This window comes from Bufo bufo, chromosome 9 (assembly GCF_905171765.1).
Source record: "Bufo bufo chromosome 9, aBufBuf1.1, whole genome shotgun sequence".
Lineage (NCBI taxonomy): Eukaryota > Metazoa > Chordata > Amphibia > Anura > Bufonidae > Bufo > Bufo bufo.
In genome coordinates, this window is record NC_053397.1 from 53718675 (window position 1) to 53733485 (window position 14811).

Genomic DNA, 14811 nt, shown 5'->3' on the forward strand with positions numbered 1-14811 from the left:
AGGGTGACAAACCATGAAAGTGCAATCTGTAGACAATATGCTCAGGAGCTTAGCAGAATAAGATATGTATAGTTTTATGGGGAAAGATTCAGTAAAACTTGTAATTTTTTCAATTAACCCTCTTCTTTTTCTATGCTTAGGAGTCACCTGGGAGGTATTATCAGTTATTGACAGCTACCTCTGCATGAGAAATAGCTGTCAATCACTGATTAACTCCTCCCACATGAATGAGTGACACTTGAATAAACTATGTATCAAGCTGCTCAGCTCCTCCTGCTCTATAACATAATGTCCACAGTCTGGACTGTATTTTCATGGTGACAGGTTCTCTTTAAGAGCCGCCTAACATAATGGGTTGTTGAACCATAATAATAGGAAAAAAAATAGCAATCAATACTACAGCCAAAATTAGGCATTTGTTAAAGGGGCTGTCTGAGATCATCAAAAATCTCTTACAAACCCTACAATGTCTTAAAATCCGTTCTCTGCGGAGCTCCTCCAGTACTCCCGCCACTGCTTGAATATGGCACTGCTGCAGCCAATCACTGTCCTCAGCTGTAGACCGCTGAGGACACTGATTGTCAGCAGCAGTCACATGCAGGCACGTCAGCGCTGCTGTTTGTAAACAACCAGTGGTGGGAGTCCTGGAGGAGCGGCCCTGGAGAAAAGGGTGAGTATTGAAATTTTAAGACATCGAAGGTCGTCCAAAATGTTTAATTATCTTGGACGACCCCTTTAAATTTATTAACAACTTGCAAAAATTTATTAAGCATAGCAAATGAAAGAACCAAAATTTCAGTGTATAGAAATCCAAGCGGCCGTGGCCTGTGGTTGCGCTTGTGCAAACTCTAGTTTCAGAGTGGAGGCTTTAGTGTCAAGTCCATGAAATATGATCCTACCAGTAGGAATAACATGGTTTTTACTTTGGTGCTAAGTGGTTTCAACCCTGGTGCCAAGTTTCCGTAATGCTATATCATTCCTACACAAGTCTATGGCGGCAAATAGCTGGAGAGCCACAAGGGGACCAAATGCCACTAAGGTTTCTGTGCCATCTAGATGTTAATATATACTAGTAATTATAGGCAAAAATTTTATTTTGCTAATCCAACTGCCCAGCTTAAAGGGAACCTGTGATGTTGAACGTGTTGTGTGAGCTGAAGGCGGCATGTGATAGAGCAGGAGGAGCTGAGCAGATTGATATATAGTTTTATGGGAAAAGATTCAGTAAAACTTGTAATTTATACATTTATATTCCTGCTCATTCTGGGCTTTAAAGTCAAGGAGGCGGTTCCATCTAGGATGGTGTATACAGAAAGAGCTGTCAATCACTGATAGGACCGCCTCCTTGACATCAAAGCCCAGAATGAGCTGGAATTTAAATGAAGGAAATACAGGTTATACTAAAACTTTTCCCATAAAACTATATATCAATCTGCTCAGCTCCTCCTGCTCTATAACATGCTGCCTGCAGATTACTTAGCATTTTCATGGTGACAGGTTCCCTTTAAAAATTGGCAACTTATTTTTCACACTTCAGGATGTATAAATGACACACGGCAATACTTATATACATGCTGTAAGGCAGGGATGCTCAACCTGCGGCCCTCCAGCTGTTGCAAAACTACAACTCCCATGCTGGGCCGCAGGTTGGGCATCCCTGCTGTAAGGTAAAAAATTTAATATCTATGCTCTGATCCTCGAGTTTCATTTCTTCCTTCTCTCTGTTGTAGGAGAAAAGCCTCACAAGTGTCAAGTTTGTGGCAAAGCGTTCAGTCAGAGCTCGAATCTCATCACTCACAGTCGGAAACATACTGGTTTCAAGCCATTTGGCTGTGACCTTTGTGGAAAGGGCTTTCAAAGGAAGGTGGATCTGAGGAGACATCGCGAAACGCAGCATGGACTGAAATGAAAGTGTCTCGTGGTCCGTGCAGGAAACCTATGTCTTCTGAGAACACTAGGTGCACATCAACATGCAGATCTGTAGTGTTGATTCCATGAACCACTAATGGGGGTGGAACGTGCAAATCAAATCTCACCTTAGGGCCAGTCTTCCATGATCAAGGTCGTGAGCAAGGTCAAGAGCCTGGTATGGTATGCAGATATTGACTTGGACTGCAGATCTTGAGGACGGATGCAGAGAAGGAGTCGAGATGGACTTAAGAATTCCAAAAGGACACCTCTTAGTCTCAGCAGTTACGGGTTACAATGTCTAAACCCTCATTAAATACATATTAATGTGTGTTTATTTTTGTAATCTAGAAAATATCAATTATTTTTTTTCGTCAGACACAGAGAACGGAAGCATTCCTCTGCAATGAACTCTGACAGTCTGATACCGAACCTTGCTTTGTTGCTGTGTTTCTTAAGTGATTTTCTCCCACTGCTTGACATGTGGCCTGGGCTCAATTTTGAAGGAAATTGGATGTAGAATTGGCATCTAAGCGTTGAGGCCAACAAGATGACAGGACCTAATAGTTCAGTTTTCTTCTATGTCTTCCCTATGGATACTGTCAATATCATTGTCTGTTTGTACCAGTAGGAAAACGCCTACAAGGATGTGAATGTGAGGGGTTTCGCCAACTCTGCATCTACTGATTAGTGTGTTGCTTCTGTTTAAAGAGGACCGGTCAGATCTCCTCCTAACAGGTCTTTTTCAGTCATTGAAATCATAATTCTGGGGCACCGTTTCTTAACATTCTGTGTTGCACGGTTCCTCTGTTATTCCTCCCTGAAATATATTAATAAATTGACAGCTAAGTCAGTGGGATGTGTTTAACTCTGTTTATTCAGTACTGACACACATGTAAAGACACACCCTATCGACAGGGGTAATGTCAGCAGTTTTGTCCCTATGACACTGGCTGACCTGTTACATGTGCGCTCGGCAGCTGAAGACATCGGTGTTGGTCCCGTGTTCATATGTGCCTGCAAATGGACCTCTAGGAGCAACGGGTGCATTGCCATTACACCTAGAGGCTCTGCTCTGTGCAACTGCCAAACCCTCTCTGCACTTTAATTGACAGGACCAGGTGACGTCATCACACCTGGCACTGTCAAAGTGGAGAGGGGGCGGCAGTTCCAGAAAAGGCTGAGCCTGAAAATAGCATTTTCATGGGGCAGACATGTACCTTTCAGAAGAAGGGGAGAGAGGTCCTCTTGTCTCTTCCATGTATGATCTTTCTACCATTCACTAAGAGTTGCTATTTTTCCCCACTGATTCAGAAGTGAATGTATCCAGAGATCAGAGAACTGGAGATACATAGCTTTTCATGATAAATTAACTGCACAGGAATGCATGAAGTGAAGTAGATGTAGCCTAGACCTTGAAGGGGTTGTACAGTCGGTATTTATTGATGACCTATCCTCAGGTTAGGTGATCAATATCAGATCATGGGCACCCCCATCAATTAGCTGATTGAAGAGGAGGCAACGTGCTATGTGAGCCCTGCATCCTCTTCATTACACTGCCCATCGTCTCCCCTGTAGAGGCGGCATAGTGTAATTACAAGTACTCGCTCCATTCAAGTACTTGTAATTACACTCGATTCTGAGAGGATGCGCAGTGTAATGAAGAGGAAGTAGCGCTTGCATAGAGCGTCGCCTCCTCGTCAATCAGCTGATCGATGGGGGTGGCGGTCCACACCGATTTGATATTTATGACCTATTCTGAGCATCAATATAAACTGTCTGCACAACCCCTTTGAGATGGTCACACATGTCTCCTGCTGTGATACCACCGGTGACTTTGCAGCAAGTGCCAGTCTGTCCCTCATCTATGAGAAAACAGATTTTGAATCTTCTCTGGGCATTGATTCTGATTCATTACTGGCCGTCTAAACAACCCAACTACTGATCCTATAACTCAAGCTGGCAAAACTATTGGGCATTGTGGGGCCAGCTTAAGACAAATTACCCAAAAGGGTTGCAGCTCTTAGGTGGTCTCTGGAACGCCCTTTGATTTTTTTCTCCCCAGAGGTTTGTTATTTGCATTTCAGTCATAGTCTTCCATCGTCATTTCCTCTTCCCCAATATAATATAAGCTTTTCTAAATCTCCAAGCTGATGCACTGTTTTGCTACTATGTGGCCAAGGTGTGAAGGGATGCAGACAGAGCGGATACAGGATGGAGTGAAGTGGGAGCCTTGTAGACATTTCTGTGGAACCCAAGCTGGAGAGTGAATTTACTAATCTGTTTCTATACTCTCTGATTTCATCATTGCCTTAAATATTTGTCTCACTGTTAAAGTTGTTCCCAGTAAATCTGTATGTAAATATATGATAGTCGCAGGTCATTCTGAAGTGTTATTTGTGTAATGATGCCTATTTATTGGAAAAATATCTTTTAAATGAATAAAAAAAGTAATTTCTTCACTTCTTGTTTGAGGATTGTTTACATATAATGAATAGAAATCAAACTATTAAATATTTATCTATCATATTTATCTGTCTATCTACATATATATATCTATATATCTATCTATCTATTTACAGTTGCAAGAAAAAGTATGTGAACCCTTTGGAATGATATGGATTTCTGCACAAATTGGCCTTAAAATGTGATCTGATCTTCATCTAAGTCACAACAATAGACAATCACAGTCTGCTTAAACTATTAACACACAAAGAATTAAATGTTACCATGTTTTTATTGAACACACCATGTAAACATTCACAGTGCAGGTGTAAAAAGTATGTGAACCCCTAGACTAATGACATCTCCAAGAGCTAATTGGAGTGAGGTGTCAGCCAACTGGAGTCCAATCAATGAGATGGGAGGTGTTGGTTACAGCTGCCCTATAAAAAACACAAGATGCATTGCCTGATGAGAATGATGCCTCGCACAAAAGAGCTCTCAGAAGACCTACGATTAAGAATTGTTGACTTGCATAAAGCTGGAAAGGGTTATAAAAGTATCTCCAAAAGCCTTGCTGTTCATCAGTCCACGGTAAGACAAATTGTCTATAAATGGAGAAAGTTCAGCACTGCTGCTACTCTCCCTAGGAGTGGACGTCCTGTAAAGATGACTCCAAGAGCACAGCGCAGACTGCTCAATGAGGTGAAGAAGAATCCTAGAGTGTCAGCTAAAGACTTACAAAAGTTTCTGGCATATGCTAGCATCCCTGTTAGCGAATCTACGATACGTAAAACACTAAGCAAGAATGGATTTCATGGGAGGATACCACAGAGGAAGCCACTGCTGTCCAAAAAAAAACATTGCTGCACGTTTACAGTTTGCACAAGAGCACCTGGATGTTCCACAGCAGTACTGGCAAAATATTCTGTGGACAGATGAAACCAAAGTTCAGTTGTTTAGAAGAAATACACAACACTATGTGTGGAGAAAAAGAGGCACAGCACACCAACATCAAAACCTCATCCCAACTGTGAAGTATGGTGGTGGGGGCATCATGGTTTGGGGCTGCTTTGCTGCGTCAGGGCCTGGACGGATTGCTATCATCGAAGGAAAAATGAATTCCCAAGTTTATCAAGACATTTTGCAGGAGAACTTAAGGCCATCTGTCCACCAGCTGAATCACAACAGAAGATGGGTGTTGCAACAGGACAGCAACCCAAAGCATAGAAGTAAATCAACAACAGAATGGCTTAAACAGAAGAAAATACGCCTTCTGGAGTGGCCCAGTCAGAGTCCTGACCTCAACCCGATTGAGATGCTGTGGCATGACCTCAAGAAAGCGATTTACACCAGACATCCCAAGAATATTGCTGAACTGAAACAGTTCTGTAAAGAGGAATGGTCAAGAATTACTCCTGACCGTTGTGCACGTCTGATCTGCAACTACAGGAAACGTTTGGTTGAAGTTATTGCTGCCAAAGGAGGTTCAACCAGTTATTAAATCCAAGGGTTCACATACTTTTTCCACCTGCACTGTGAATGTTTACATGGTGTGTTCAATAAAAACATAGTAACATTTAATTCTTTGTGTGTTATTAGTTTAAGCAGACTGCGATTGTCTATTGTTGTGACTTAGATGAAGATCAGATCACATTTTATGACCAATTTGTGCAGAAATCCATATCATTCCAAAGGGTTCACATACTTTTTCTTGCAACTGTATCTCATATCTAACAGTGTTTCAAGAAAGCGTGAACAACACAGCGGTATTTTGTGATAACGGGTGCCAGCGGCTGATGAAGCGATCCAGACTTCCAATATCAATATTCCCAGAAAATCCACGGCACTTCCTTTAGTAAAACGTGTCCTTTTATTTACCAATAGCAACGTTTCAGTTCGCACACTGGAACCTTTCTCAAGCAGTGATACAAAAAGTGAGTGCACACAGCATATATGTATCATATTCAGTGTCAATTAATCAATAACATAATTGAATGAAAACTGTGATAAAATTCATAAAAGTATATATCAAAATCCAATTGTACATGATTCAAGACCCATGTGAAACCCATACACAACAGATAAGTGACATAAATGAATCCTCAAAAATACATACCGTATACATAAGAGACTATAAGTCATATTTCATACTAATTATTATAATAAATAACATGATTAAAAGCAATAGTTGAGCATTTGCAACCTGATTCGGATCCGAGCGGCACATGGAGATCTGGCGTGGTGCGGAGACAACTGCGCCTGCGCGACGCTACTTCCGCAATCCTTCCGGTGTAAGCAGTCTTCTATGAGCGGATGTGTCACCTGATCAGCAGGTCAGATGACCGGAAGATCAGGTGACGGAAATGTTAGAATCACATGGGGCATGTTTGTATATGTTGCTACAGCAACCATCACATGACTCAGGTCCTGCACTTTCTGGCGATCAATTCGCAGGATCTATGTTTCCATTTATTTAGAAGGGAAATAAAGATAGTCTCTATCACCTTAATGTAGTAACCTCTCTCCACATCTGTAGCTCCAAGAAAACAAAGAAATACATCCCATAATAAGCGAACATTAGTGTTGACTAGCAGAGTAAGGCTACTTTCAAACCTGCGTTAGGTGCGGATCCGTCTGATATCTGCACAGACGGATCCGCACCTATAATGCAAACGCTTGTATCCGTTCCGAACGAATCCGTTTGCATTATTCTTTAAAAATAAAGGACCCGTCCTGACTTACATTGAAAGTCAATGGGGGACGGATCCGTTTTCAATTGCACCATATTGTGTCAGTGAAAACGGATCCGTCCCCATTGACTTACATTGACTTACATTGTAAGTCAGGACAGATCTGGCTCCTCATCGCCAGGCGGTCACCAAAACGCTGCAAGCAGCGTTTTGGTGTCCGCTTCCATTGCGGAATGGAGGCTGAACGGAGCCAAACTGATGCATTCTGAACGGATCCTTATCCATTCAGAATGCATTGCGGCTGAACTGATCCGTTTTGGACCGCTTGTGAGAGCCCTGAAACGGATCTCACAAACGGAATTCAAAACGCCAGTGTGAAAGTAGCCTTAGTGGCAGATTGAATTCCTGCATCTGTGGGGTCATCAACATCTGATGACATCTGTTAATGCCACCAGCTGCATCCGAAGGCAGCACCAGCCACGCTGCATCTGTCCCCAAACACAGAGTCTAGCCGTGCCCGCCAGCCCCCCACCACAGCAGAGAGGATTGGCCCCCCCCCAAGCCGCTCCAAGTGATACTTAAAGCGAATATAGGGTAACCCTATCCTTCACTGTCAAAAAGAAGGGGATCCATTAGGAATATACAGGGCCCCCATTTCTAGGGGCTCCAGCATACTCCATCTATGTCCCACTAGTTTGCCCTAGTAATCATCTGCCACTCACCTATGTCAAGGTAAAGGTACAAAATGTACCAGACTAAATCCAAGAACAATCAATGAGGAGAAGGAACAAATAGAGAGAGAGGTGACCCCATGTTCATAATTACATCTGTTATCCATAATTCTCGATCTGCATTTATTCTCCATGGTTATCCAGCATCCTCATGTGTAGCGGGCATCCGAACCAGTTCCTCTTATTTTCCAAATGCTCAGAAATACATTATCTGCAAGTTAAAACAAGGGAGACCATTAGAAACAAGTCAATAGCACCCCACATACAACTAGCAGTTTGACATGGATTAAAGTCACACACACTGGAGACACCATCTACGTACAAATCCATGGTCTGAATTCAACATTCAATCCCATCGGTTTTAAGGTATTCAGTTTCAGAATCCAAAGAATTTCTCTTTTTTTTTTTACATTAAGCCCCTATTCCCACCTCTTCGTGACAATGGGACATGATCAATGAGCATCCATTTTATATCTCTCTCACCATGACCCATTTCTGTACAGTGTTTCGACACCGGTAAATACATCCGCTTTTTGCAGATGGTGTAGCGGTGCTGGTTAAAGCGCGTTTTAAAATCTAATGTTGTTTCTCCTACATATAGTAGTAAGCAAGGGCACCACAACACATATATCACAAACATTGAATCACATGTCAGATAGAGATGAATTATATATGTGACCTCAGTTTTAGGATGTGTGAATGTTCCCCCTTTGTGGATCTGTTTGCAGTTGATGCAATTCAAGCATGGGAAACATCCCTTTTTAGGTGTTTTTATAAAGGTTTGTTCCACTTTTTTAATAGGGCCCACATCCGCATGGACCAATCTATTCTTCAAGGTCCTAAGTCGCCTATAAGACATTAGGGGTGCACTCTTAAATTCATCCCCCTCACCCAGGCCATATTTTAAAATTGGCCAGTGTTTATTGATGATGTCTCTGACTTGATAACTGTCCTCCGTGTAGGTGGTCACCCGAGGACTTCTATTGGTTCTATGTTTATTACCGTATTTCTGTTGGTTGTCAGCAGCTGTTCTCTGCTCACTTCTTCTGTCTTTTTCATCTGTATGTCAAGATTCCTTCCTGGATACCCACACTTTTTAAAGGTGTCAGTCATGTTATTCAAAGTTTGTTTCAAATGTGTCGGATTACTCACTATTCTTTTGGCCCTTAAGAATTGACTCATCGGCACAGACTTGACCATAGATCTCGGATGTGCACTCGTATAATGTAATAGTGTATTTCTATCGGCCGGCTTGATATGTATTATGCTTTCCACATCGCAGTCATGGACAGTGATCAGGGTATCCAGAAACACAATTTTTTCATAAGATTAAGTAATGGTGAACTTGATATCCTGATCCACAGAGTTCAAGTACAAAAAAAAACTCGGCCAACTGTATCTCCGTGCCCGTCCAAATGAATATGCCGTCTATGTATCTACACCACCCCAGCACGGAGCTGAAGTGGTGGGACACATAGACGTACACCTCCCCAAAAAAGCCACAGTGATGTTGGCATAAGTGGGCGCCACATTTGACCCCATTGCCGTACCCCTCATTTGCATAAAATAATCATCCCCAAAGAGAAAATAGTTATTCATCAGTACAGCATGGAGTAATCCTAGAAGGAATTCCTGACACTCAGAAGTAAATTCAGAGTTTTCAGTGCATTCCTAGTTGCTTCAAGACCCAATTCATGTCTAATGCTGGTATAAAGACTGACTATATCCAAGGACACCAACATAGCTCCACTTGTTATTGTCACCTCTCTGATTTTCAACAAAAAATCTGAGGTATCTCTGATATATGATTTGGCAGAGATTGCATGTATCCGTAGCACCTTGTCCAGAAATATAGATATGTTGCTAAACAGGGAATCCCTGGCTGAGACAATAGGTCTCCCAGGGGAATTGAAAAGATCTTTATGTATTTTTGGCAGCAAATACAATATTGGTGTCCTTGGATACAATACAGTCAGGAACGCCCTAAGTTTCTCATCTATTAGACCCCCTTGTAAACCTTCATCAAGTAGTATCTTAATACGTCTCTCAATTTCCCATTTCGGGTCATGAGATAATTTTCTGTACACGAAAGGATCATTTAATTGTCTCATGGCTTCCTCGATATATTTCCCCATGTCCATGACCATGACCGCACCACCCTTGTCAGCTGACTTGATGGTGAGGTCACGGGCAAGGGCAACCAATGCATCTCTTTCAACCACAGTTACATTGGGGTATTGCAAATACCCCGTGTCAGATTTTTTCAACACCTCAATATCCTTCATGACCGATTCCATAAACACATCAATAGCACCAAAGGGAATAGGAGGGAAAAAAATCACTTTTAGAGAATAGGTCAAAATCAGATAATTGTAATTCAGTCCTTACAGTGCAGTCCATGTTTTTATTATGTGTAGCAAACCAGGTTTTTAGCTTCAGTCCCCTGAAGAACTGGTGCAAATCAATTTCAAATTGCATCCAGTCCGTCTTTTGACTGGGACAGAAGCTAAGACCTTTGGACAGAATGTTCAATTGATCATCTGATAAAACATAAGAGGAGATATTTACCACCGTCTGTTGTTCACATTCTTTTTCTTTGTTTGTCTCTTGCTTCTGGTTCTTCCATTTTCTATGTCTCCTTTGTCCACCTCTCCTGATTGGTTTCCTATATCCACAGCTGGGGGAACATCTAAAAAAGTAGATGGTGAAGATGTTTTTATTCCTCTCTCTAACATGTGTGTATTGTGGTGCCCTTGCTTACTACTATATGTAGGAGAAACAACACTAGATTTTAAAACGCGCTTTAACCAGCACCGCTACACCATCTGCAAAAAGCGGATGTATTTACCGGTGTCGAAACACTGTACAGAAATGGGTCATGGTGAAAGAGCTATAAAATGGATGCTCATTGATCATGTCCCATTGTCACGAAGAGGTGGGAATAGGGGCTTAATGTTAAAAAAAAAAGAGAAATTCTTTGGATTCTGAAACTGAATACCTTAAAACCGATGGGATTGAATGTTGAATTCAGACCATGGATTTGTACGTAGATGGTGTCTCCAGTGTGTGTGACTTTAATCCATGTCAAACTGCTAGTTGTATGTGGGGTGCCAATTGACTTGTTTCTAATGGTCTCCCTTGTTTTAACTTGCAGATAATGTATTTCTGAGCATTTGGAAAATAAGAGGAACTGGTTCGGATCCCCGCTACACATGAGGATGCTGGATAACCATGGAGAATAAATGCAGATCGAGAATTATGGATAACAGATGTAATTATGAACATGGGGTGACCTCTCTCTCTCTCTATTTGTTCCTTCTCCTCATTGATTGTTCTTGGATTTAGTCTGGTACATTTTGTACCTTTACCTTGACATAGGTGAGTGGCAGATGATTACTAGGGCAAACTAGTGGGACATAGATGGAGTATGCTGGAGCCCCTAGAAATGGGGGCCCTGTATATTCCTAATGGATCCCCTTCTTTTTGACAGTGAAGGATAGGGTTACCCTATATTCGCTTTAAGTATCACTTGGAGCGGCTTGGGGGGGCCAATCCTCTCTGCTGTGGTGGGGGGCTGGCGGGCACGGCAAGACTCTGTGTTTGGGGACAGATGCAGCGTGGCTGGTGCTGCCTTCGGATGCAACTGGTGGCATTAACAGATGTCATCAGATGTTGATGACCCCACAGATGCAGGAATTCAATCTGCCACTTACTCTGCTAGTCAACACTAATGTTCGCTTATTATGGGATGTATTTCTTTGTTTTCCTGGAGCTACAGATGTGGAGAGAGGTTACTACATTAAGGTGATAGAGGCTATCTTTATTTCCCTTCTAAATAAATGGAAACATAGATCCTGCGAATAGCTCGTCAGAAAGTGCAGGACCTGAGTCATGTGATGGTTGCTGTAGCAACATATACAAACATGCCCCATGTGATTCTAACATTTCCGTCACCTGATCTTCCGGTCATCTGACCTGCTGATCAGGTGACACATGCGCTCACTGCTTACACCGGATGGATTGCGGAAGTAGCGTCACGCAGGGGCAGTTGTCTCGGCACCACGCCAGATCTCCATGTGCCGCTCGGATCCGAATCAGGTTACATATGCTCAATTATTGTTTTTAATCATGTTATTTATTATATTACCTGGGTTTTAATGAGTGGCCAAATTAGTATGAAATATACTATATACTATATACTATACTAATGATAGTCTCTTATGTATATGTATTTTTGAGGATGCATTCATTTATGTCACTTATCTGTTGTGTAGGGGTTTCACATGGGTCTTGAATCATGTACAATTGGATTTTGATATACAGTACAGACCAAAAGTTTGGACACACCTTCTCATTCAAAGAGTTTTCTTTATTTTCAGGACTATGAAAATTGTAGATTCACACTGAAGGCATCAAAACTATGAATTAACACATGTGGAATTATATACATAACAAACAAGTGTGAAACAACTGAAAATATGTCATATTCTAAGTTCTTCAAAGTAGCCACCTTTTGCTTTGATTACTGCTTTGCACACTCTTGGCATTCTCTTGATGAGCTTCAAGAGGTAGTCCCCTGAAATGGTTTTCACTTTACAGGTGTACCCTGTCAGGTTTAATAAGTGGGATTTCTTGCCTTATAAATGGGGTTGGGACCATCAGTTGTGTTGAGGAGAAGTCAGGTGGATACACAGCTGATAGTCCTACTGAATAGACTGTTCGAATTTGTATTATGGCAAGAAAAAAGCAGCTAAGTAAAGAAAAACGAGTGGCCATCATTACTTTAAGAAATGAAGGTCAGTCAGTCAGCTGAAAAATTGGGAAAACTTTGAAAGTAAGGGCTATTTGACCATGAAGGAGAGTGATGGGTGCTGCGCCAGATGACCTGGCCTCCACAGTCACCGGACCTGAACCCAATCGAGATGGTTTGGGGTGAGCTGGACGGCAGAGTGAAGGCAAAAGGGCCAACAAGTGGTAAGCATCTCTGGGAACTCCTTCAAGACTGTTGGAAGACCATTTCAGGGGACTACCTCTTGAAGCTCATCAAGAGAATGCCAAGAGTGTGCAAAGCAGTAATCAAAGCAAAAGGTGGCTACTTTGAAGAACCTAGAATATGACATATTTTCAGTTGTTTTACACTTGTTTGTTATGTATATAATTCCACATGTGTTAATTCATAGTTTTGATGCCTTCATAGTCATGAAAATAAAGAAAACTCTTTAAATGAGAAGGTGTGTCCAAACTTTTGGTCTGTACTGTATGAGGCCCCAACATCTACTTCCACATTGTCCAGTCCATGCATAAAAGCCAGTAGTCTCACCATTACTGGGCACGGATGGCTAACATAGGGGCCATCATCATGCCTAGTACACCTTGACCCCGAACTCAATCAGTACTTTATATACATAATGATGGGTCTCAAATATTTGGTTACTGACCCTATGATTGCTGGTCTTGCTGATTTGCTTACTTCTACAGAGTGGACCATCTACTATAGGTTACCTAGTCACCCAGGGTTGTTATGACGCACCCTTTTAACATTTTGGTTACCCACAAACCATGATTTCCAATTCAAATAATATCACTACCCACAAACCATAATATTCACATGCAAATGTATAATTTTCCCACACACAAGCAACTCATAAAACATATTCTACGTTATTAACAGTAAAAAATTACAGTTAACTTCCTCCCTTCCCTCCAAAATATTATAAGGAAAAAAAAAAAAACAGAAGGAAAATCTTTGGCTTTTAAATATACTTGTTTTCTAGGAAGGAAGTGAAAGATCCAGAGCCACTTTCTCATGTCATGATGTAGACAGATGAATCTGGCTTGGAGACAGACACGTGTTTAAGGGAAGTGCTGTGTTCACTATGTGAATAGGCTCGGGCCACTAGTTCACATTTAGTGGTTAGGTCAGGTGACGCTTCCGTATTACACTCACCCAGTCCGCTTCCCAGCAGGGTCACCTTCGGCTGTTTTTCTGATCAAATGGAAAATGTGCAGGGGATCAAGTGCCTACAAATATCAAAATGTTTACTCTGGTACCCTGGAGGATCCATGGTGCTCACCACTTTAATCTATTTGGTCATGGGGCAAAGGTACTATTATTTAGTCTTTGCATAGCGGTATTACTATTTGGTCACTATATGACATGTGTTTCTGCAATGCTCCCGTACTATAAATTACCATACATTAAAGGTGGTTATCCCAAGATACACATTTATTACCTACCGTATGTACAAGATAAAATGATAAGTATACGATTGTTGGGAGGCAAGCCGATCACATGAATGGGGGTCCATGGTCTCCCCCATAACTCCTCACCTGCTATCACATAGCAACATATTAATATAAGTTGGAAAAAAAAAATCGTATGTCCATCCAGTTCAGCTTGTTATTCCGCAAAGTTGATCCAGAGGAAGGCAAAAAACCTCATGAGGTAGAAGTTATTTTTTCTCATTTTAGGGCAAACAATTCCTTCCCGACTCCAATCAGGCAATCAGATAACTCCCTGGATGAACGACCCCTCTCTAGTAGCTATAGCCTGTAATATTATTACACTCCAGAAACAGTTCCATAGTCTCACTGCTCTTACTGTAAAGAATCCTTTTCTATGTTGATGTGGAAATCTTTTTTCTCCAGACGTAGAGGAATACTATAGAAATACCAAATACTATGGAAATGATGGAAACAGCTCAGGTCTGTGGTCAGAAGAAAAGAAAATATGTAGAAATACTATTCATATACACTGCTCAAAAAAATAAAAGGAACACTTAAACAACACAATGTAATTTCAAGTCAATCACACTTCTGTAAAATCAAACTGTCCACTTGGGAAGCAACACTGAGTGACAATCAATTTCACATGCTGTTGTGCAAATGGGATAGACAACAGGTGGAAATTATAGGCAATTAGCAAGACACCCCCAATAAAGGAGTGGTTCTGCAGGTGGTAACCACAGACCACGTCTCAGTTCCTATGCTTCCTGGCTGATGTTTTGGTCACTTTTGAATGCTGGCGGTGCTTTCAC

The 14811-nt window shown here is 41.6% G+C and overlaps 1 protein-coding gene across 2 annotated transcripts in view; it reads left to right on the forward strand.

Annotated features, from left to right (window-relative positions):
- GFI1 (growth factor independent 1 transcriptional repressor) overlaps positions 1 to 2957 on the forward strand; it is a 41931-nt gene extending 38974 nt beyond the window's left edge. For both annotated transcript variants that reach the window (XM_040408110.1, XM_040408109.1), the window contains one exon: positions 1731 to 2957. In XM_040408110.1, coding sequence (XP_040264044.1) covers positions 1731 to 1909 — 179 coding nt within the window. In that variant the 3' untranslated portion in view covers positions 1910 to 2957. The remainder of the gene's footprint in view (positions 1 to 1730) is intronic.
- The last annotated feature ends 11854 nt before the right edge of the window (positions 2958 to 14811 follow it).